A 25164-nucleotide genomic window follows, 5' to 3' on the forward strand; every position below is an offset into this window, starting at 1 on the left:
GTCAATCTAAGCTATAGCTGGCCACTGAACCAAGATGGAGGAGAAAGTGAGATGGATGACAACCCAGCACCTGCTCTGTCAAATCCAGTTTGTTGCCTGTCATGGCATCACCTCCCTGATGTCATAGTCTTCTTTGAGAATGAGGAACAGACAACAAAAACAATAGCAATTATGTTTAGCATTTTCATATTAGTTATGTTGTAAAAGAAGAATCAGAACTAAAGAGGGAAATATATAAGAAAGGAAAAAAACCATAAAGTTTTAAAAAGTGAATATATATGCTTTGCATACAGACTCCAGAGCTTTTTCTCTCGATGTAGATGGCATTTTCTATCACAAGTCTTTTAGAATTATTCTTGATCATTGAACTCTACAAAGAGGAGTTGAGTCCATCATAGGTGATCATCTCACAGTGTTGTTTATGTGTACAGTGTTCACCTGGTTTTGCTCACTTCACTCAGCATTAGTTCAAGTAAGTTTTTCCAGGCTGGAAGTCTCATCCCTCATGAGATCTTATAGAAATTATTACATTCAAATAGTACAGTTAGTTCAGCTATTCCCCAACTGTGGGCATCCCCTCAATTTCCATTCTTTGCCACCATGAAAACATCTGCTATAAATTGTTTTGAACATGTGAAACTTTCCCCCTTTTTTTTGTGAGATTTTTGGTAAAAGCTGGATCAAATGGTATGCACAGTTTGGTGGTCCTCTGGAGCATTTATATAGTGCCCTCCACTTGCTAGGTACTGCACTAAGTGGTTTTTATACAGATTATCTCATTTGATCCTCTTAATAACTCTGGGAGATAGGGACTTTTATTTCCCCCTATTTCACACTGGGACAAACAGAGGTGATTCTTGCCCAGGATCACATTTCTATTCAGTGTCTGAGGCCACATTCGAACTCAGCTTTTCCTGACTCTAGGCCTAGCACTCTATTGTACTAAGAGGTGGTGCCTCTTAGTCTCTGCCCTTTGAGATTATTTCCAATGTACTGTACATAGTACTGTATACTATGTTCCTACATAGTTGCTTATGTGATGTCTCCTCTGTTAGAGAGTGAGCTTCTTGAGAGCTGTGATTCTTTTTTTGTCTTTCTTTGAATCTCCAGTGTTTGACATAATGTTTGCTAATTTTTTGGTTGTTGCTGAGTTGCTTCAGTCTTGTCCAACTCTGATCCTATTTGGGGGTTGTCTTGACAAAGATACTTGGCAAAGATACATAGTGAATTGCCATTTCTTTGTCCATCTCAGTTTACAGGTGAGGAACTGAGTCAAACAGGGAAGTGATTTGTCCAGGGTCACACAGTTGATAAGTGTCTGAGGTTGGATTTGAATTCATAGAGATGAGTCTTCCTGATTGCAGGCTAAGTGCTCTATCTACTGAGTTATCTAATTGTTTAAAAAAGAAACTTTTTGTCTTTTTTTTTTTTTAGTTTTTTTGCAAGGCAAATAGGGTTAAGTGGCTTGCCCAAGGCCACACAGCTAGGTAATGATTAAATTTCTGAGGCTCTGGTACTCCTGGCTGGTACTCTATCTACTGCTTCACCTAGCTGCCCCTTTGTTGTCATTTTTAATTGTTTAGCTCTTTGGAACTCCATTTGGGGTTTTGTTGGCAGAGATGTTGGTGTGGTTTGCCATTTCCTTCTAAATCTCATTTTACAGATGAAGAAACTGAGGCAAACAGGTTAAATGACTTGCTCAGGGTCACACAGCTAATTAAGCATCTGAGGGTGTATTTGAACTCAGGAAGATGAGTTTTCCTGACTCTAGGTTTAGCTCTCAATCCACCGTGCTGCCCATGTTGGATGCTTAATACATTTTTGTTCATTTGACAGGCATTGTTGATCCTATTATACAGAATGGAAAACCGAAGTCCAGAAAAGGCTAAGTGCTATCACTTGCCAAAAGATACACAATTAATTGTCAGAAGCAGAGGTGAACCTGGGTTTCTTTTGATTACAAGTCCAGCACTCTTCCATTATAATAACAATAGCCCAGAGTTTCACAGACATTTCAGTATCTTAACATATGTAGCTTGTGATGACATCTAATTCTGAAGCCTCTACAACAAAAGAATGATAAGATGGGGTAAAAAGGAGAAAATGTTTAAAGGAATAGAAAACATGTTTAGTTTAAATGTTAAAAGCTCTTTTCATGTCATGATAATTATATATGAATTTCATTGGTTTAGAAAATAGGTACTTATTTTGTTACTTTTTTATCACTGGTGTTAGAGTCAGTGTTAGGCATATAATTAGTTCTTAATCATCAATTGAAATGACCCTTATTTATCCCTCCTTCCTAAACTCTGTATTCTAGGCAAATCAGCCTTTTATGTTCCTTATATATAGCATTGTTCTATCATTTCCATACTTTTGTATTGATTTGTCACCAAAACCTGGAATGTACTCTGTTGTCACTGCCACCTCTAAATCCCTGTTTTCTTCAAAACTACCTCTTCAAATTTCAAATTCAAATACTACCTTCTACATAAATCTTTTTCTTTTTACTTTTAGCTATTAATACTTCTTCCTCTGCCCCACGTGTGTGTGTGTGTGTGTGTTTGTGTGTGTGTGTGTGTGTGTACACATTGACGCTTAATCTGTGGAAGATGTGTAGGGTGATAGCAAAACTAGAATATTTCTGCTGTAATTATTATGTAACAATAGTGAATTTTATGTATAGAAATGCGTCTATTTTTGTGTACACAATAATGCATAGCTATAGACATGTGTTTCTGTAATTTTGTTCATTTATATATTCATTGTATGTTTGTATAAGTTCATAAATAATATATTCATACATTTCTTCATTCTGTTATCCATCTTCCTTTTTTGGCAAGGCAATGGGGTTAAGTGACTTGCCCAAGGTCACACAGCCAGGCAATTATTAAGTGTCTGAGGCTGGATTTGAACTCAGGTCCTCCTGACTCCAGGGCTGGTGCTCTACTCACTGCACCACCTAGCTGCCCCATCTTATTTTTAAAATTGGTTTTCATATTTAATTCCTTACATTAGTCTGCTTACTGACATTCCTTTGAAAGTTTCACTGGTTGGAGTTACCCTTTATTTGATTTTGTTGAGCTGCTATTTATAGCATATTTTAATGGCACATTGGTTTGTTATTTGAATTTTCAAGTTAATTAGCTTTCGTTAATATTACTTTTCAGTTCTTTAAGGGTCTATATTTTTAATTAAAATAACTGTTTTCTATAATATTACAGAATATTATTATAAATCTGTATTTTAGAATAACAAAGTGGGGTTTCTAATGAGAGAGACTCATCAGCTGGAGGTTGTAATTTGACCCCTATTCCTTTTCACCTCTCATCCCCAATCCTAGTTTTCATTTGATTATTGTCCTAAGGAAGGGAACATTAAAGGATGAGCCTCTAATGGATTATGTGAAACTCTTCATTCTTGTTTTGTTTTCATAAGATTTAGACTGAGGAGTATGTTGTAGCTTATATAGCTCACTTCAGATGAGGCCAATGTCAGGCACAAGACTAGCCAGATCTAATTGTGTGGCACACAAAGAGCACATAAGGATAAGGAAAAACTGGGTTTTTGAGGGCACTGTGACTGCTATCTAAACGAAGAAACAAGGATCATTTCATTTAGTATTAAAGGGGATCTTATAGGTTATCCAGGCTAATGCTCATATTTTATAGTTGAGAAAAATCTATAGTTAGTGACTTTTCTAAGATCACACAGACAGTACATGGTAAAGCAGTGCATGGTGAGTGTTTTTTGTTCTTTGAGAAAAAATTCATTTTATTGATAGCTTTTGTCTTTATATTTCAAAACATTTTAAAACTTTCCCCCCATTGAATCCTTCCTTGTGACAAAGAAGACTGTGTGACTTAGTAGTTCCCCATTCTCTCTACCCAGAGAGAATTTTTTAAATTATCTCTTCTTTAGAATCATAATTGCCCGAGTTTATATCTTTTTATTGATCTTTTCATTTTATTATCATAGTTGTCTGCTTATTTTCTTTTTTATCACTTTCATTTCATAGAAATCTTTAATGCATCTCTAAATTTCTTATATTTATCATTTTCTATAGTTTTTAAAAGTTATTTTCCAATCAGTGGGTGTCCACTTTGTTTCTACTTCTTTGCTACCACAGAGTTTTGCTGTAAATATTTTGGTATATGGGCCCCCTTTTCCTGCCTTTGGTTTTTCATCTATAAGCTTTATTTTGATTCTCCATGATTTAAGTATCAAGACCAAATTTGAATCATAGGAGGAATTGGTGTGGAAAGGAGTAGGATCCTTCATTTTTCTAAAACAGCTTATATAACTTTGGTATTAATTGTTCTTTGAATATTGAATAAAATTCATTTGTAAATCCACCTGGTGATGGTGGGTTTTTTCCTTTGAGAACTTGTTCAGAATTTTTTTTTCTTAGATTGTGTTGTACCCTCTGTTTCTTGTCCTGTTAATCTAGACATTTTCTATTTTTGTAAATATTCATCTTAACTACTTTTAGGTTGTCAATTTTATTGATGTATATAATTGGACAGAATACTTTTTATTTCCTTCATTTGTTAGATTTTTTATTTTTTTGTAAGATTAATGATTTATTTTATTAGTTAAAAACCCATTTTTATCTGTTAGTCTCTTAATAATTCACTTTTTTAAAAATTTAAGCAATAATTTTTTTTTCATCACCAAAAGAGTTAAATATCACAAGTTAGGGTGAAATTTTATTTTAAATTCCATTATTAATATTTTGTTGGTTGTCCTCTTCTAAACATGTTCTTGTTTGTGACTGCCCATTGGGGTATCAGGAACCATTTTTAGTCAACAAACATTTAATTTATTGTCTCCTTTTGAATATTACCTTAAACAATTATTAAAATACTTTTCAGTCTTTTAGGGAAACTGTGTCAGTATTAAAACTACCTAACAATATATGTTGATATTTGTAGTCACATTCTGACATAGTAATTTCGTTCCTATCTGCTACCTGGTAGCATCTTTAAAATTATATTGCTGGAAGAAGAAACAATGAAAGTTAGGGGCAAAGTATTCTTTTTTAAAAAAATTTAAGGCAATGGGGTTAAGAATAATCAACCCAAGGTCACACAGCTAAGCATTTATAAGTATAGTTTTGAACTGAGGTCTGCCTGAATCCAGGGTCAGTGCTCTATCCACTGCATTGCCTCTTTTTTTTTTTTAAAGCTGAAGGATCAAAAGGTGTCAACTAGAAAATAAAGCAACATTTCAATGTCAGGTATTCCACATTCCTTGTTTTGTCTCGTGTTTTAATTATGAATTTCAACTCCTCCTGCTACTCCACCCCCCATCAGTCCTTTTCTATTTGCTTAGGTATAATTTTTCTTTAGCTCTGTTATTGATATCTACTTTCTTTCTTACTACTGTATCCTCATTGTATGCATTGCTTTTTATTTTTCAGTCATGTATCATTCCTTTTTCTGAATGCTTTGTTTTTCAAATTCAATTTTTTATTTTTATCTTGGGTTTTTGCATCATTTTCATTTCTGTATCTATCCCAACCTGCTTTCATACTCTAACATTGCTTGGAATAAAAATTTAAAAATGAGGAGAAAAAAGAAATTGAGGAATTCAACAGTATCATCTAGTATCTGTAGTGTTTTCATACCCAGCCCTCCTCCCTTCTTTCCTCTTCAACTTCCCTCCCAGCTCCTTACTTCTTCAAATAATCACCAGATCATAACTTGGGTATTACATTAATACAACTCCTTTCCTCCCTATTTTTTCCCCTTCCTTCCCAATTAACATATCATAACTGTGAATATAATGGAATAAATTGACTCAGAAAATGGAAGGATAACAGAATTCAATAATGTATCATTTACATAAGTTCTTACTATTATTGTTTCTGATGTCAAAAAACCAGGGTTTAATAACTGACTTTTCCACTTAATGCCTTTGTGACATTATAGAAATCATTTCACTTCTCTGGGCCTGTAAATTAGGTAATTTTAATAATCATCTTTATGTAGATGTCTCAGTTCTACTTGTCTAGCTCTTACTCCCCTCCCAAACTCCAGTTTAATATCTCCATTTGCCTATAGTAGGCATCTTAAACTCATGTTCAGCACCAAATTAATCTTTTCTCCTCAAACCTCTCCTGTTTTTAATCTTTTTTTATTCAGGTTAGCATTAGCCTGCTAGTTATCAATACTTGCAAGCTAGGAATCTTTCTATATTCCTCTCTTTCTTTCATCTCCTTTATCCAATCAGTTGTCAAGTGGAAAAGTTTCTCTACCTTTGTGACATCTCTCCTTTATGCCTCCTTTTCTCTTCTGTCATTGCACCCACCCTCATCCAAGACCCTTTTTACTTTATCTGTGGAATATTGCAATAACCTTCTTGGTCGACTCACCCAAGTTCTTTTTCCACTCCAGTTCTTCCTCTTATCAAATTGATTTTTTTTTTCTGAAGGGCAGATCCAATATCACTCAGTATACTCAGCAAGTTCCCTATCCCCCCCCCCCCCAATCAAATATAAAATCTTTTGTTTGGCTTTTAAAGTCCTTCATGACCTGACCTCTTCCTACCGCTCTGATCCTCTGTGATCTAATAATCTTGACCTCCTTGCAGTTCCTTACAGAAGACTCTCAACTCTACCTTTTCAGTGTTTGTTCTCTGATCTTTATCCCTCATTCTTACAATGTTCTCTTTTCACCTCAGCCTTCCAGCTTCTCTGGCTTCTTGTCAGTTTTAGCTGAAGTCCATCTTCTTCAAAAAGCCTTTCTCATTCCTCAATTTTATTGCTTTCCCTCTGTTTGTATCCTCTTTGTATATGGTTATTTGCATTCTTTTTCCTTCATTAGATTATGAGCTTCTTGAGAGCAAGGACTGTTTTTTTTGCTTTTTTTTTGTATTCCTGATGCTTAATACAGTGCGTGGCAGAAAGTAGGCACTATGCTAGTTGACCGATTAGTTGACTCTCTGGCCTGCTAGATTCTTGGCTCTAAATCCCTTATTCTGTAGTCTTATTTTATTCCCGAATGCCTTACTTTAAAGTATTTATTTACATTAAAAGAATATTTTTTAAAAGAAGTTGAACATTTCCTTTCCTATCTACAGAAAGAGGTTACTAATTTGAAATTTTTCTGATTTTTTTATAGATGATCCATTCATTTTATATATTCATGCTTGACCAGTTGAACATTTTACTGCAGTAAATCTAACTTTGAAAATAATTAAATAATTTAAATTAATTTGAAATATTAAAGAAATCCAGTCCTTGTTTCTAGTATATTAATAGAATTTTTGTGTTCATACATCTAACAGATGTTTCAGAATAAGACAATAATCTATTAGTGTTGAATATAAGAACTCAAATTTCTTATAGTATTATAACATTTACAATTTTTTCTGCACAGAAATGTGAGGTAGGTAGTATAAATAATATTCTAATTCTAATTCTAATAATTGATTCTAATTTCTAAAATTTATTCTAATTTAAACCAAGAAAAGTAAAGGGATTTGTCAAAATATTAAATGTCAAAAACAATTCTTGAATACTTCAAATTTCTCCATCCAAATTTTGTCTCCAAATTTCAGCATCTTTTCAATATTGATACTTCTCTTTTGGAAATATGTGAAAATGTTCATGTCAGGCTGCATAGAAGTGGGAATGTCTGGATCACTAAACATAGGAATACATAGTAGGCAATTGTGATACCTATTGAACTGCTTATGGGAATGTTATGTGACTGGGGAATTTGATTTTAAAAGTAGCAGGAAAACGCAAAGCATGGAAAGTTCTTTTATAATCACTGTGCTTTTTTTTTTTAAATAGATATCAGCTAGAAGATGAATTTTCCCATTTGGATGAAATGCCACTAATGATGTCTGAAGAAGGTTTTGAAAATGATGAAAGTGATTATCACACATTACCAAGGGCCCGAGTAACTTACAGAAGAAGAGGAATCGAATGGCTTGTTTGTGGTGGATGGAAATTCCTATGTACGAGGTTTGTTATTTATCACTACCTTTTTTTCCTTAAACCTTAGTGTTAATATGGCTAAACAAGTTAAATTTATAAATAAATACAGTGTTTCCCCCAGCAAATCACAATTTAGATGAATAGACAATAATAATCTTTCATTGATATCATAGAAAAGAATAGCAACAATTGACATTACTTCAACTGTGACTAATGTAAATTTGAGGGGCAAATTAATTGATCAGTTCAATAGAATTTAACACAATAATTTTAAAAGTTAAAAAGTTTATAAAATTGATGATCTTGGAATAATAAATACAGGACAGAATTAGTTCTGGCCATTATATATACTGTCATTTATAAACTTATTTATTCTGTTTTCTTTTCATTAATAACATTCTCAACAAAAGAAATAAAAGAGCATGATAAAATCTTAAATAAATTAAATTAAATCTCTTGCCATATAAACCAGCTATCTTTTTTCTTTTTTTAGTGTTTGATTGAAATTTTTTTCCAGTTACATGCCAAAGTAGTTTTTCAACATTCATCTATTTGCATATTTGAGTTATACATTTTACACTCTCCCTTTCCTCCCCCCTCCCCATAGCAGTGAATATTCTGTTAAAAGTTACATGTGCACATTTGTATTTTACATATTTACATACATTTTGTGTATGAGGAATTAGAAATAAGAGGAAAGAAAGAAAACCATGAACTAAGAAAGAAAAACATAAGAGAAAACTTTAAAAAAGTGAACATAGTATGCATTCAGATTTCATATTTTTTTCCCTCTGAATGTGGATGGCATTGTTCATAGCAGTTCTCTCAGATTTGCTCTTGATCTCTGAACTGCTGAGAGGAGCTGCATCTTTCATAGTTAATCAACTCACAATTTTGTTGTTAAAGTGTATAATGTTTTCTTGTTTCTGCTCTCTTCTTTTGGCATCAGTTCATGCAAGTCTTACATGCTTCTGAAGTTGTACACTCATGATATCTTTTTTCTTTTCATTTTTTTCCTGAGTCATAATGCTCTAGAATTATACATTCTTTCTTCTCCCATTTCACAAGAAAAGGAAAAAAGTTCTCTTTCATTTCATTTCATTCCCTCTGGGTAGGCTTGGGTCTTGAACTCATTGGGAAATCTTCAAACACATCCCAAGAATTAGTCACCATTAGTTCTCTCTTTTAACAGCTATTCTCTACCTCTGCAACCCATTGCAGGGGTGAACCTCTCTCTTCCCCCCTTTTAAAAAAAATTTATTTATTTTGAATTTTACAATTTTCCCCCCTAATCTCACCCCCCCCCCCCCCCACAGAAGGCAGTGTTAGTCTTCACATCGTTTCTAACACTCATGATTTCTTATGGAATAATAGGACTCCATAGCATTCATGTACCATAACTTGTTCAGACATTCTCCAGTTGATGGACATCTCCTCAGGTTCCGATTCTTTGTCACGACAGAAACAGCTGCTATAAATATTTTTGAACATATGAGTCTTTTCCTGGTTTTTGTGATTTTTATTTTTTGATAAAGGCCTAGTATTGGTATTGTTGCATCAAAGGTATGACCAGTTTTAGTACTCTTTGGGCATAATTCTAGATTGCTCTCCAAAATATCTAACCCGGAAGATTTCAATCAGCTTTTACATGAGAAGCAGACTATGTTTTAGAATAGAATCAATACCAGGTGCTTTGCCACATAACCTAATGACATTGAAAACCTCTTCTTCTGTTCTAAGTTTAGTTAGAGAGAGATTAACTTCATTCTGAATTATATGGTCATTGACTTCAGCATTTGTTAATGACAATATCCTAGTATTGGTTATTGAGAATATTATGGAAGTGTTCAGCTCTTTTCTTTAGGATCATGTCCTTATTACTAATGGTGTAGCTCCATTAGTGTTGAAATGCATCTTTGATCCATAAATGACCTTCAGGGCATCATAAAGGCACTTTGGTTGTAACTGTTCGTGTAAGACTGAATTATTTCTGCTTTCTTACTATGCCAAGAATCTGCATCTTTAAGCTTTGCTTGCACTTTACTTTTGATGGAATTAATTGCTACCTTCTTCACGAAGAATGAACTTCTAGTCAATACTGTAGATTTCTCATTTTTCATTTAGTAACTTCTGAATTTCCCCATCATTTTCATGATGTTTGTGAATGTGGGCCAAAAGAGTAAATGCTATCAAATCTTTGACAACTGCCCAGTCCTTTTTTGCTCCATTATTGCCAACCATGTGTTGTCAGCTTTCCCTCCAAATTAGCTGCAAACTGTTCCTGCTTGGAGAAGTGCTCTAATCTGTTGACATTAAATCTTCTGGTAGTCATCTTGACTTGGGATTGCCATTTTTGTTGAATGCAAATATTTATCTTGGAGAAGCTGTCTGTGTTCAATCCAAGTACTTTGTGCTATACATCAGTTTCATCACTCTCACATCTTGTGTGTCTATTCACATTCTAATGACATAGACTATTAAAAACCAATGTTTGCTGTAAGGATGTATCCGTGAAATTTTATTGCATAAATAGAAAGACAGTAAATAGAAGACAGTATTGGGGATGAGGCCATTAGTAAGTGACTTGTTGCTGTTTTTGATTCCACTCTCCCCATTGGCTCCCTGCCATGTCTGCTAGTCTTCCTTCTCTGGTTTTAAAGGCATCCAGAAATAAAAGCTTAGGCCTCTTGGAACATTAATGATGTGGGTTTCAAGTCTTTAACATTTTTCTTCGAACTCAGGATTTGACATAGAAGGAGCATACACACCAATGATGGTGGTGTGGCACTTTGCTTCAAGTGGCAATTGCATTGTCATGAGCCTGTCATTTACTACTTTTGGAAGGTATCCGAGCTTGTTGACTTATATTAGATTTGATTGCAAAATCTATGCCAACTGTATGGTGCTTTTTATCACAGCAACCACTCCATAAAAACATGTATTCAGCTCCTACTTCAGTGTGCCTACTACTTCATTTACCAACCTTGTTTCACTTAAGACTGCTATTTCACTTAATACTTGCTGAGTTTTCTCTCAAGAAGCTGTTCTTTTAGGTATACTGGATTTCTTATTGACTTTAAAGCATAAACACTTTCCATGTACTAATAGTTAGTGGAATCATTTTTGCAATCAATATTTTTGTCCTTTTTTGGTGTGTTTTAACCACAGACTCTCTGCCTGCTGTAGGGGAAGGCCAGGTTTAGATTAGGTGAAGCAGACAATTTTTAAGGCCCGTTTTCTATAAGGTCCTTCTTCACACTTAGGAAATGAGTGATGTGGTCCTTAAGAAAGACTGCTCAGATCAGATACCCAGGGGACCACAGAATCCCACTGCTACGTCCAGTGAGAACATGACCCTGTGTCCTGGGCTGCCTGTGAGCAGGGTTGTGGCTACTTCTCCCAGTGTATACACATCTCTTGCTTCTTCCCTTGCTTGTTGCCACTGGACTTCAAGGTAGGTAAAAATGATTTTACAATTTCCCCCCTAATCTCATTTCCCTTCTCCACCCCCCACAGAAGGCAGTCTGTTAGTCTTTTTTTGTGCATAATCATCTTTAATAGTCTCATTTTGTACAACTAATGATTTTTTTACATTAATAAAATATTCTTGTTTAAGAGTAAACAAAATGCCCCCTCCCCCCATAAATATAGACTTGCTTGAACAATAAAGGGGAGAGAAAAAAATTAAAATAAAAAAATAATAGTAATAGTTGTAGATATGGCCAGGTGGCGCAATGGACAGAGCACCAGCCCTGGAGCCACGAGCATCTGAGCCCACATCCGGTCCCGTAGACCCAACAATCTCCCAGCCGTGTGACATGCAAGCCACCCGAACCCTACTGCCCTGCAAAAACCCCCCAAAAGAAAAAAAAAGACCCAAAATAAAATAAAATAGTAATAGTAGTAGGGGTGGCTGGGTGGCGGACAGAGCATTGGCCCTTGAGCCAGGAGCACCTGGGTCCAAATCCGGCCTCAGACAATCAACGATCACCCTGCTATATCTTCAGGCAGGCCACCCAGCCCCATTTGCCCTGCACCCCCCCCCATAATAATAATAATAATAATAATAATAAATGTGCTTGAGTCTTTGTTCCAATACCAGCAACTCTGTCATGGGTGGATCGCATCCTTTATGGTACGTCCATTGCAAAAGTTACTTGCATATTTTTCCACTGTTGCCATTGCTGATCGCAACTCCCTCCTTTCTTATTTCTCCACTACCATGTAATATATTTTCTCTCTCCTTTCACTCTGTCTCTGCTGTAGGGTAGCTGAGTGGCACAGCAGACAGATCCCTGGCCCTGAGGCCAAGAGGCCCTCAGCCCCCCTACCACCCCTTAGGCCCAGCATCCACCTGGCCCTATGGTCCAGGACAGGCCATCCAATCCCAGCCCCTTGCAAGAAGTAAAAAAGAAAATGTGTTATATCTGACCACTGTCCCCCCATGGTCCATCCTCTCTTCCATCACTCACATCCCCCCCCTTCTCCCTGCCCCCCCTCCTTCTTACTCCAGATGTCTATACCCCATTGAGTATATATGCTGTTTCCTCTCCTAGGCACCTTTGATGAGAGCAAAGATTCCCTCATTCCCCCTTGCTTCCCACCTTCCATATCATTGCAATAGCTCATTGTAATAAAGAAAAATCTTATTATATGAACTATCTTGGCCTGTTCCCCCTCTCCTTTTTCTTTCTCCCATTACATTTCCCTTTTTTCCTATTGACTCCATTTTTACACCATATTTTATCTTCAAATTCAGCTTTCTCCTGTGCTTCCACTATAAAAGCTCCCTCTACCTCCTCTATTAACTGAGAAGGTTCATATGAGTATTACCAATGTCATATTTCTATGCAGGAATACATGCAGTTTATCATCAAGTCCCTCATGTTTTCCCCTTCTCCTTCACTCTCTATGTTTCACCTGAGTCCTGTAACTGAAGATCAAACCGTCTGTTCAGCTTTGGCCATTCCAAAAGGAACATTTGAAATTCCCCTGGTTCATTGAAAGTCCATCTTTTTCCCTGGAAGAGGACATTCAGCCTTGCTGGGTAGTTCATTCTTGGCTGCATTCTAAGCTCTTTTTCCTTCTCGTATATTATATTCCAAGCCCTACGAGCTCCCAATATAGTTGTTGCTAAGTCCTGTGTCATCCTGACTGCAGCTCCACGATATTTGAACTGTGTCCTTCTGGCTGCTTGTAATATTTTCTCTTTGACTTGGGAGTTCTGGAACTTGGCTATAATATTCCTAGGGGTTGGTTTTTGGGGATTTCTTTCTCTAGGGGATCGGTGGATTCTCTCCATTTCTATTTTGCCCTCTGCTTCTAGGATATCAAGGCAATTTTCCTGTAGTAATTCTTTGAAAATGATGCCAAGGCTCTTTTCCTGATCATGACTTTCAGGTATTCCCATAATTTTTAAATTATCTTTCCTAAATCTGTTTTCCATATCAGTTGTTTTGTTCAATAAGATTTCACATTTTCTTCTAATTTTTCATTGTTTTGGTTTTTGAAGTATTGATTCCTGATTTCTGGTACATTCATCAAGCTCCCTGAATTCTATTCTTTGTCTGAAGGATTTGTTCTCCTCAGAGAGTTTTTTATCTCTCTTTTTCCATCTGGCCAATTTTGCTTTTTAAAGCATTCTTCTCCTCACTAACCTTTTTTTTTGAACTGTTTTATCAATTTGACCTAAGCTGGTTTTTTTAGCATGCTATTTTCTTCAGCATTTTTTTGGATTTCCTTGACTAAGCTGCTGACTTCATTTTCATGTTTTTCCTTCATCTCTCTCATTTCTTTTCCTAGTTTTTCTTCTAATTCCCTCATTTGATTTTCAAAGTCTCTTTTGAGCTCTGTCATAGCCTGATCCTAATTTCTGTTTTTCTTGGAGTTTAGATGCAGGAGCTTGTGCTTCCTCATCTTCAGACTGAATATTTTGATCCTTCTTGGGCTCATTTGCAAAATATTTCTCAATTGTGTTCTTTTTTTTTCTCAGCTTGCTCATTTTCCCAGCCTGGGCCTGGTTTTGGGGCACTTCCTGAGCTTTTGGGACACTCCCACAAGTGTCTCAGTGTGTGAGGCTCTGTCCTCCCTTCTGGTCTGTGAATGACCATAAGCGCCCCCCTCTGCCATGGGGCTGAGGTGGGGGCCCTGCTGTTCTATGGGGGGGGCCTAGACTGGGATCAGGATCTGAATGTGGTCAGAGCCCCAGAGTCCTGTCCCAGGGGCAGAGGACAGAGCTCAGCAGTCTCTCTCTTCACTCCCCTCCCTCAGCTCAATGGGCTTATGCCCTGGGGGCTGCTGCTACTGGCTCTGCATGCTTCTGTTCCTGGATCTGGGCTGCCAAAAGACCATTGCTAGCTGTGTGCCCTTAGGGCTGGGCTCCATGTGCTCGCTCTGGCAGAGGTCCCCTGTGTTCCCCCACTTTGTGCCCGGTGCTCCCTGGGGTGCAGCTCAGGAGACTCCCCTGCTACTTTGAGAGGCTGAAGTTCTTTCGCTCTGGTGGGCCACTCATCCCTCCAACCCCCGGGAGCAGAGCCTTTCTGCTCTTTTCCAGGTTACCTTGAGTAGGAGAACTGCCTCACTGGGTCCCTCTGTGGGTTCTGTCTCTCAAAAGTTTAGTTAGCATCCTTAGCTTATGAGTTTTATGAGAGTGCGCCTAAGACTCGATCCTTTCTTGTCCCCATCTTAGTCTGTTAGTCTTTGCATCGTTTTTGCATTTAGGTAAATAGAGCACTCATAGTTTCTTGTAGAATAATAGTACTCCATAGCATTCATATACCATAACTTGTTCAGCCATTCTCCAATTGATGGACATCTCCTCAGTTTCCAGTTCTTTGTCACTACAAAAAGAGCTGCTATAAATAGTTTTGAACATATGAGTCCTTTCCTTGTTTTTGTGATTTTTTATTTTTTGATAAAGGCCTAGTATTGGTATTGTTGCATCAAAGGGTATGATCAGTTTTAGTGCTCTTTGGGCATAGTTCTAGATTTCTCTCCAAATGTCTAACCCAGAAGATTTCACTCAGCTTTTATATGAGAAGCTGGAATAGAATCATAGTGATCTGTGTAATTTCTTTTATCTTGTACATAAATTATATTTAAGTGAAGTAGGGTTACACAAAGTCATTGCTCCCAGTTTTCCAGAGTCATCGAAGTTCAATGGCAAGATAAAGGTCAAAACAACTGTCATTGGCTTAGGATACAGTGGCTTCTTTGTTTTCTAACCAAATTCTAAGCACTCCACTGCACCTGTTTCTGGCTTTTTCATGATCTGTTGGAAAGAATTGTTCATAACTGTTTATTCCTTCTGAGAACTATTCACATGCTTCTTGAAGTGAACCCATACCCCCTCCCCACTTTTCATGTTTGAGGCCATGTCAGTTACCCTTAACCTGGGTTAGTCTGTTTGCCTAAATGGTTTTACCAAAGTGTGACCACTGTGGGTGCTATGGCTTCTTATAGCCACAGGTGAGAGTTACTGGCTGCTGCATACCAAAGACAGAACTGTCCTCACACCAGAGGTACTAGTTTTCTTTCTTTCTTTCTTTCTTTCTTTCTTTCTTTCTTTCTTTCTTTCTTTCTTTCTTTCTTTCTTTCTTTCTTTCTTCCTTTCTTCCTTTCTTCCTTCTTCCTTTCTTCCTTTCTTCCTTTCTTCCTTTCTTCCTTTCTTCCTTTCTTCCTTTCTTCCTTTCTTCCTTTCTTCCTTTCTTCCTTTCTTCCTTTCTTCCTTTCTTCCTTTCTTCCTTTCTTCCTTCCTTTCCTTTCTTTCCTTTCTTTCCTTTCTTTCTTGGCAAACAGGGTTAAGTGGCTTGTTCAAGGCCACACAGCTAGGTAATTATTAAGTGTCTGAGACTGGATTTGAACCTAGGTACTCCTGACTCCAGAGCCGGTGCTTTATCCACTACGCCACCTAGCCGCCCTGGTACTAGTTTTCTCTTAACACTTGGCACACCTTGGAACACTAACAAGTTAACATTCAAAAACAGTGTTATTTTATATGTCTGTTTTATGCTTTTTTTCAGAAGTATATAAAATGTCTTTCCCAAATTGTTTTTATTATTGGCACATATGCATCAAGGAATGTTATGGGGATTGGTGAGTTTAAGAAAGTATTTTTTGAGGGATTAACCACTTTACATTTTTTCTGTGCCATCTGTCTAATTAAAATCAAAGTTTTTATGGTTTAACTGAAGATCATTTTGCACGTAAATACTATCATAATTTAATTTTTGGTTTTCTAAGTAAGAGGCATTAATACTATAAAATCTTATATAACTTTAGTGATACTATTTGGGGCAAAAATAATTGTGATGAACTAATAATCTCTTCTAAATTAATCATGAAAATAAGCATTCCTGAACTTATGTGGGAAAGACTTAAGATGATATGCTGTACAATGAATTTTTATGTAGCCAAATTATAGTTATAAACCTAATATTTGTGAAAAATTGGAAATACTTTAATGAAGAAAATGGGACCCTTTTTTGGATGCCTTTTTTATGGCAGCTAACCTGGAGAATAAAAATGAATTTAAAAAATGTTATTTAAATATTTTTAATTTGATTTTTCTTTATTTTTTCCAATTACATATAAAGATAGTTTTCAAAATTTTGAGTTCTACATTTTTTCTCTTTCCTCCTTCCCCCCTTGACATTAATTAATCTCATATAGCTTATACATGTACAGTTATGCTAAATATTAAATATTCTTTTAAATAAGTTTATTATTTAAAATAAATTTTAAAATTTCCCATGGAGAATATTAAGACTTTTTAAGAGCAGTAGTATATGTCTTACTTTTTTTAACAGCTAAGTCTCTGCTGTATGCCATTCAGTCAATTTTGTTGATGTTAAAAATGTTTATTATAAAATATTGCTTATGGAAGCTTCTGTTTTACCTTGTCCTCATTGAGGATACATTTTCTGTGTGTTGATTATTCTTATAAAATATTTGTGGAGGTGAAAAATTAGGCATATTTATCAGTTATTATTCTCTTGATCTCTTTGATTTTTCTTTTGTGTTCAGTATTCAGATTTACATCAGTAAAATTTTTATGTGAAATAATTATAATTAGCTTCAATGTCCTTCCAACATTGTCTACTTTTCAACTTAAAGAACTAGTTTAAATATGTCAGATTAGATTTTTACTTGCTTGCTTTATCTTTTTTCCTCAGTTTTATTTTTCTGTGTTTATTTTGTGGATCATTTCACTGTTACTTAGGGTCATTTCAGTGTTTGTAACATATGATAAAATCAAGCCCACCTGATCCTTTATCGGCTCCTTCAAGAAGAATCAATGAGCCATCCTTGACTTTACCTACAACTTTCTTCTTTGTTCTTGCTTAATTTAGTGGATTTACTTGTTGGTCCTTTGGGGAAAAAAACCAAGCATCAAATTGTGTCAGAAACTAAGTAATGTTTATAAACTGCCTAAAGCTGTGTGACTTTTTTCATCTGCCATAACCCATCATTGCAGCTGAGGACCATATTTTGTTTTGTTTTTTCCCCCTATGTGTAGTTATGCCTCAGTAATGTTTTTAAACAGATAATATATTTTATTTTTTACATTTTTACATTTATTTTCTTTATTTTTTATTTATTTACACATTACTAAAATATTCTTGTTGTAAGAGTAAATATATTCTTCTCTCCCCCCACAAATATATAAAACCTCATGAGAAATAAAGTAGAAGAAAGAAAAAAATGCGCTTCAGTTTGTATTGTGATATCATGAACTCTTTCTCAGGGGTAGATCGCATTCTTTATCATAAGTCCAACAGAGAAGTGTCTTCTATATTTTTCCACAGTTGCTGTTGCTGATCGTAATTCCCTCCATCCTTTTCTGCCCACTAACATTTATTATATTTTCTCTCTCCTTTTGCTCTGTCACTCTTAAAAAAATAATGTGCTGTGGGACAGCTGACTGGTGCAGTAGATAGACCACCATCCCTGGGGCCAGGAAGCCTTACAACTCACCCCAGAGACTTAGCAACTACCCCAGCCCCTTAGACTTGAATAGTACACTCAATCCTACTACTTTACAAAAAGTCAAAAAGAAAATGTGTTCTGACTGTCCTTTCCCATGAGCTACCTTCTGCTCTATCACCTACATCCCCCTTCCCCTCCCCCATCTCCTTTCTCTCCTTTTTCTTCTAGAGGATATACCCTATTGAGTATGTATTCTGTTTACTCTCTGAGCCATTTCTGATGAACCTTCCCCCCCCCCCTTCCATAACATTGCAAAAGCTATTTCTTGACTCTTTTACATGAAATATCTCAGCCTATTCTACCTCTCCTTTCTCTTATTCCCAGTACATTTCCCTTTCTCCCATCGACTCCATTTTTACAATAAATCATACCTTCAAATCCAGTTCTCTCCGGTTCCTAGTCTAGATATGCTTCTTCTAACTGCTGTAATAAATGAGAAGGTTCATATGAGTATTATCATTATCATCTTCCCATACAGGAATACACGCAGTTCATTATCATTAAATCCCTCATAATTTACCCTTCCTGTCCACCCTCTCTGTGCTTCACCTGAGTTCTGTAGTTGAAGATCAAACTTTCAGCTCTTTGTCATTTCAACAGGATCATTTGAAATTCCCCTGTTTCATTGAAAGTCCATCTTTTCCCTTGGAAGAGGATCTTCAGTTTTGCTGGGTAGTTGCTTCTCGGTTGTATTCTAAGCTCTTTAGCCTTCCAGAATATTATATTCCAAGCCCTACAAGCCCTTAATGTAGATGCTGCTAAGCCTTGTGTTATCCTGACTGTAGCTCCATGACATTTGAATTGTGCCCTTCTGGATGCTTGTAATATTTTCTCTTTGATTTGAAAGTTCTGGAACGTGGCTATAATATTCCTGGGCATTATTTTTTTTTTTGCATCTCTTTCAGGAGATCAATGGATTCTCTCAATTTTTATTTTATCCTCTGCTTCTCTCTTTTCCTGTAGAAATTCTTTAAAAATGAAGTCAAGGCAAAGATCATGACTTTCAGGTAGCCCAATAATTTTTAAATTGTCTCTCTTGGATCTGTTTTCCAGATCAGTTGTTTTTTCAATGAGATATTTCCACATTTTCTTGTAGTTTTTCATTCTTTTGGTGTTGAATTATTGTGTCTTGATTCCTTGCAAAGTCATCAGTTTCCTTTAGCTCCAGTCTACATTTGAAAGCTTTGTTTTCCTCAGAGAGCTTTTTTATCTTCTTTTTCATCTGTCCAGTTCTGCTTTTTAAGGCATTCTTCTCCTCATTAACTTTTTATTTATTTTTGTTTTTTTCAATTTAGATTTTTCAAGGCAATGGGGTTAAGTGACTTGCCCAAGGCCACATGGCTGGGTAATTATTATGTGTCTGGAGCTGGATTTGAACTCAGGTACTCCTGACTCCAAGGCCAGTGCTCTATCTACTGCACCACCTAGTTGCCCTCCGTCATTAACTTTTTGAATTTTTATCCATTTGACCTAAACTGGTTTTTAACATGTTTTTTTTTCCAGCTTGTTTTTGGATCTCTTTGACTAAGCTGCTGACTTGGTTTTCATGTTTCCCTACATCTCTCATTTCTCTTCCCAATTTTCCCTTTACCTCCCTTGCTTGATTTTCAAAATCTTTTTTTTTGATACCTGTCATAGCCTAAGCCCAACTGCTATATTTCTTGTAGTCTTCAGATGCTGAAACTTGAACATTTTCATTTTCATTGTGTGTATTTTTGATCTTCCATGGTACCAAAATAATTGTCTATGATCAGGTTTCTTTTATGTTTTTACATTTACTCATTCCCTCAGCCTCTACCCTGGTTTTGGGATGCTTCCTGAGCTTTTGAGTATTATTGGGATACCCCTGCAAGGACCTCAGTTCCTTCAAGGTCTTATGGGAGGCTCTGATTGCTCTCCTGCCTGTGCTCTGATCTGTGGATGACCACAAGCCTCTCCCCTCTCCCCTGGGGCTGTGAGAAAGGTCCCTGCTCTATGACAGTATAGGGGCCCAGACTGTGACCAGGGTCTGAATATAGACAAAGTCCCAGAGTCCTGTCCCAGGGACAGAGGAGAGACCTTGACAGTCTCCTCCTACTCCCTTTCCTTCTATGGGCTGAGTGCTCAGGGAACAGCTGCCAGGTGGCTCCCTGCTGGGTGCCTTCACAGGCTTTCTTCCATTTCCTGAAATCTAGGCTGTGTTGAGGGCTGTGGACACACTGAGGAGAACCATGCTGGCCTGGGCTTCACTTTAACTCTGGCAGAGGTTTCCCTGCTAATCTTCCAAGTTGTGCTTGGTGTTCCCTTGGTTGGCAGATCAGGAAACTGCTTCTGCTGCCAGGATTGAGGGCTCCCAGGGACCCAGGAGCCCTGGGGGTTGTTACCTGAAGGCTGGAGCTTCTTCATGTGCCACCCCTCCAACCATGTGGAATGGAACCTTTCCACTATTTTCCAGGTTACCTTGGACTGGAGAATTGCCTCATTGGATCTTTCTGTGGGTTCTGTCTCTTGAAAATTTAGTCATAATTTTAAGGTTTTTGAAACATTTTGGAGTGAGCTCCTAGGAAAGGCTGTTCTCCTGCCTCCATCTTGGCTCCCTATGCCTCAGTAATTTATCAGTAATTTATTAAAAGATAGTCAGTATATTGTTTAAGCCTCTTTGTACTTAATTTTACTGATTCACAGAAAATAGAGATCATCTTTATTTTCTTGCCAGGATTGTATTTGAACTTTTTTCAGTATGATGGTATCTATTAGAGCTTGTTCTTCAAGTATATTTGTGATTGGCATTAGCTTCAAGAGCCCAGGATTTAGATAATATTAGTTACCAAATTTTAGTAGCATGCTGCCTATCGTTTGTTACATTGGTTAATAGAGGTTTTTAATGTAAAAATATTCTTTGTTAAAACAGTGTGTTGCTATATCTGAAGTCAACAGGTTCAGATCCCACTTCAGAAACTATCTGGGCAAGTCACTTAGTGTCTCTATCACACAGTTTTCTTATCCATATTAGATTTGATGGTTTTTAAGATTGCTTCTAATCCAAAATATTTCATCTGTCAATGTTGGAAGAGTTATGGGGAAATCTGGGACACTTATACATTGTTGGTGGAGCTGTGAACTCATCCAACCTTTCTGGAGAGCAATTTGGAATTATGCCTAAAGGGCAACAAAAATGTGCATATCCTTTGATCCAGCAATACCACTACTGGGTCTATACTGTGAAGAGATTGTTTGTGGTGACAAAGAACTGGAAATTAAGTAAATGTCCTTCAATTAACAAACTGTGATATATATGAACATTGTACACCCTAACAGCAACATGGGGGTAACGATCAACCTTGATGAACTTGCTCATCCCATCAGTACAACAATCAGGCACAATTTTGGGGTATCTGTGATAGAGAATAACATCTGTATCCAGAGAAATAATTGTGGAGTTTGAAGAAAGACCAAAGACTATTACCTTTAATTTAATAAAAAGCAACAAAACTGTTACCTTGTTATGTAATTTTGCTATCTCTTATACTTTATTTTTCTTCCTTAAGGATATGTTTTCTCTCTCATCATATTCAATTTTGATCAATGAATGCCATGGAAATAATCTGCCTTCTTTGGGGTGGGGGGAGAGGTAAGCAAGATTAGGGGAAAAATTGTAAAATTCAAAATAAATGAAATCTTTAAAAAAATTTGATCTATGATACTTTAAAAATATAATGAATTAGAATGACTTAAATATATATAATATATGTAATAATAATAATAATTGTTTTTCTCTTCTGAGGGCAAATAGTAGTCAATTATGGTTAGCTTAACTAGTATCTTTCTAGCATCTAGACAGCATATTATATTGAAATAATAGTTCAAACCTCCCCAAATTAAGCATTAAATGTATTTCTCAGGATTGCTTTGAATAAAAGTATATGGATAATTTTTCTTGTTACTAAATATAAATATACTCACATTTACCCAAGTTATTGACAACCACAATTAGGAATATGACAGATTTAAAAAAAATCTAGGGATTTGTTACTCTTGCTTCAAATAATATATTTCATTATTATTAATTGACAAATATACCTCCTCACCTTAGAATGTTAGAAGAAGTGATTGTCATCGACTTCCTTGCCTTTTCTAAAATTAGTCATGGAAGCCATGTAGGACAGACCCTGTAAACCTGCATGAATCAGAGGCACAAGCCTATTGTTTCACAAATTAATTTGATAATAAGAATCCTTTGGGAGCTTTAAATAGAGATTTAGAATTCATTAATATCAGTTCAGAGTATTCGGGAGTATAAAATGCCATTCTAATTAATCTAATTTGGAAATCTTTTTACATAAAAAATAATCCTATTTTAATACAGAAAAAGTTGTAGCATGCTTCATTCATTGATTCATTGATTCATTGATTCATTGATTCATTCATTTATTTATTTAACATTTTAACATTCTATTTGTTTTCCAGTTATATACAATAGTAATATGTACCCATCATTTTTTGCAAGGCTCTGAATTCTACAATTTTTCTTCCCCCCCCCCCACAGAAGGCTGTCTGATAGTCTCTACATTGTTTCCATGCCATACATTGATGTAAATTGAATGTTATAAGAGTAAACATAAGAATAAACATACCCCCCAAGAAGATGGGGAACCTCAAGAATATATATATATATATATATATATACATATATATATATGTATATATATATATATATACACACATACATACACACACACACACAGAGAGAGAGAGAGAGAGAGAGAGGTACTTCAGTCTGTGTTCAGATTTTAATGGCTCTGTCTCTGGGGTGAGTTACTTTCTTTATCATAAGTCCACTAGAGAAGTTGCTTCAATATTTTTCCCACAGTTGCTATTACTAACTGTACCTCCACTCTATTTCTCCCCATTCTCATTTATTCTGTTCTCGCTCTCCTTTCATCCTAGCCCTGTCCAAAAGTGTGTTGCATCTCCCTTAATCTTCCCTCTCTTCTATCACCTATTCCCCCCTTCCTTCCCTCCATTCTCCCTCATCCCATCCCTTCCCTTTCCTCCTGTCCTTCTCCAGGGCAAGACAGATTTTCTCACTCTATTAAGTGTGAATTTCATTTCCTCCCTGAGCCATTTCCGATGAGAATGAAGGCTCGCTCATTCCCCCTTGCCTTCCCCCCCTCCACTCCATTGAAAAAACTTTTTCTTGACTCTCATGTGAAATCTCTCAGCTTCTTCATCTCCTTTTCCTCCCTCCTAGTACTTTCCCCCATCACCCATTGACTCCATCCCTTTACCACATCATACCATTTATTCTACTCCTTCCTATGTCCTGTCTATATGTGCTTCTTTTAACAGCTCTTATAAATGAGAAAGTTCGTCTTCTTCCCTGCAGGAATACAAACAGTTCAACATCAAGTTCTGTTCCTCTCTTCCACTCCCTCTATGGTTCACCAGCATCCTGTACTCGGAGATCAGACTTTTTGTTCAGCACTGGTCATCTTGATAGGAAAGTTTGAAAGTCCCCTGTTTCATTGAAAATCCATCTTTTCCCCTGAAAGAGGTTGTTCAGTTTTTCTGGGTAGTTGATTCTGTGTTATTGTTGAAAAAAATCACTTAATCTTAGGTTCTTAGTGTTCCTCAGGGAAACACATTACAGTGCATCTGCTGATCTACAAGAGTAGAAGTTTCTACATTGGGAGTCCTTTATACTAATGAAATTACGGATTTTAGTCTAAAAAATGGTATGGAATTACTGTAGTTGATTTGAATCCATGATTATTGCTAAGGTTACTTTGGACAAATCATGTAATCTCTTGATCTTAGTTTCCTAATTTGTAAAATGAAATGTTGAGCTAGAGTATTTTTATAGTCTCTTTCATTTACATGCGATGATTTCACATTCATCTTTTTTGTAGGATTTTAAGTTCCATAATTTGTTCCCTCCCTCCTTTCCCTCCTCCTCTCCATGACAGTGAGTAATCTGATATAGGTAATACATATACAATCATGTTTAACTTTTTTCCATTTTAATTGAGTTGTGAAATAAGAAATGGAATTAAAGGGAAAAAATGTATTAAAAAATATAAAACAAGTTTTAAAAAATGAAAATAGTATGCTTTGGTCTACATTCAGATTCCTTAGTTTGTCTTTGGGTATGGATGACATTTTCCATAACAAATTTTTAAAATTTATCCTTGATCACTTGATTTTAAAAATTATCCTTGATCACTGAACTAATGAGTTCATAGTTGATCATCACAAGATATTGCTGTTAATGTACAGTGTTCTTCTGGTTCTGCTTACTTTACTCAGCATTAGTGCATGCAAGTCTTTCCATGCTTTTACTGAAGTCAGGCTCTTCATGATTTCTGTTTTTTGTTTTTGTTTTTGTTTTTAGGATTTTGCAAGACAAATGGGGTTAAATGGCTTGCCCAAGGCCACACAGCTAGGTAATTATTAAGTATCTGAGGCCTGATTTGAACTCAGGTACTCCTGACTCCAGGGCCAGTGCTCTATCCACTGCATCACCTAGCCTCCCATATTCATGATTTCTTACAGAACCATATTATTCCATAACATTCATATACCTTAGTTTGTTGAGTCATTTCCTCAATTGATGAATATTCTCTCAATTTCCATTTCTTTGCTATTCCAAAAAAGAATTGCTACGAATGTTTTTGTATATGGGATTTTTTTACCCTTTTTCATGATCTCTTAAGGATATAGAACTGGTTGTGGTATTGCTGGATCAGAGAGTATGCACAGTTTTATTGCCTTTTGGACATAGTTACAAATTGTTCTTCAGAGTGGTTGAATCAGTTTACAACTCCCCATCAATAGTTTTTCCACATCCCCTACAACATTGTTCATTCTCATTGTTTGTCATATTGGCTTATCTGATAGATGGAGGTGGTATCTCAGATGTTTTAATTTGCATTTCTCTAGTCAGTAATGATATAGAGCATTTTTTCATGTGCTTATATGTGTCTAAAGTTAGCTTTCATTTCTTCATCTGAAAACTGCTTGTTCATATTCTTTGAACATTTATCAATTGGAGAATGACTTGTATTCTTATAAATTTGACTCAGTTCTCTATATACTTTAGAAATAAGTCCTTTATGAGAAAGGTCTCTGAAAATTGTATCCCAGCTTTCTGTATTCCTTCTAATCTTAATTATATTAGAGTTCCTAATTTTTTTTAAGGATGATTATAGGTTTGGTAGGAATAGCAGGGTGATATGGCAAACAAAAAAACC

At 36.1% G+C, this 25164-nt stretch overlaps 1 protein-coding gene and 1 long non-coding RNA gene across 6 annotated transcripts in view; one reads left to right on the forward strand and one right to left on the reverse strand.

Annotated features, from left to right (window-relative positions):
• The window catches only part of ATP9B (ATPase phospholipid transporting 9B (putative)), a 487939-nt gene that overhangs the window by 23338 nt on the left and 439437 nt on the right, over positions 1–25164 (forward strand). For all 5 annotated transcript variants that reach the window (XM_074204072.1, XM_074204073.1, XM_074204074.1 and 2 more), the window contains exon 2: positions 7802–7975. In XM_074204072.1, coding sequence (XP_074060173.1) covers positions 7802–7975 — 174 coding nt within the window. The remainder of the gene's footprint in view (positions 1–7801; positions 7976–25164) is intronic.
• Positions 16707–19286, reverse strand: LOC141500679 (uncharacterized). The gene is made up of 3 exons (XR_012471996.1): positions 18485–19286; positions 18307–18358; positions 16707–17316 (listed from the first exon to the last, which is right to left on the reverse strand). It is a non-coding gene; the product is annotated as an uncharacterized LOC141500679 (long non-coding RNA).

The sequence above is a fragment of the Macrotis lagotis genome, chromosome X, assembly GCF_037893015.1.
Source record: "Macrotis lagotis isolate mMagLag1 chromosome X, bilby.v1.9.chrom.fasta, whole genome shotgun sequence".
Classification (NCBI taxonomy): Eukaryota; Metazoa; Chordata; class Mammalia; order Peramelemorphia; family Peramelidae; genus Macrotis; species Macrotis lagotis.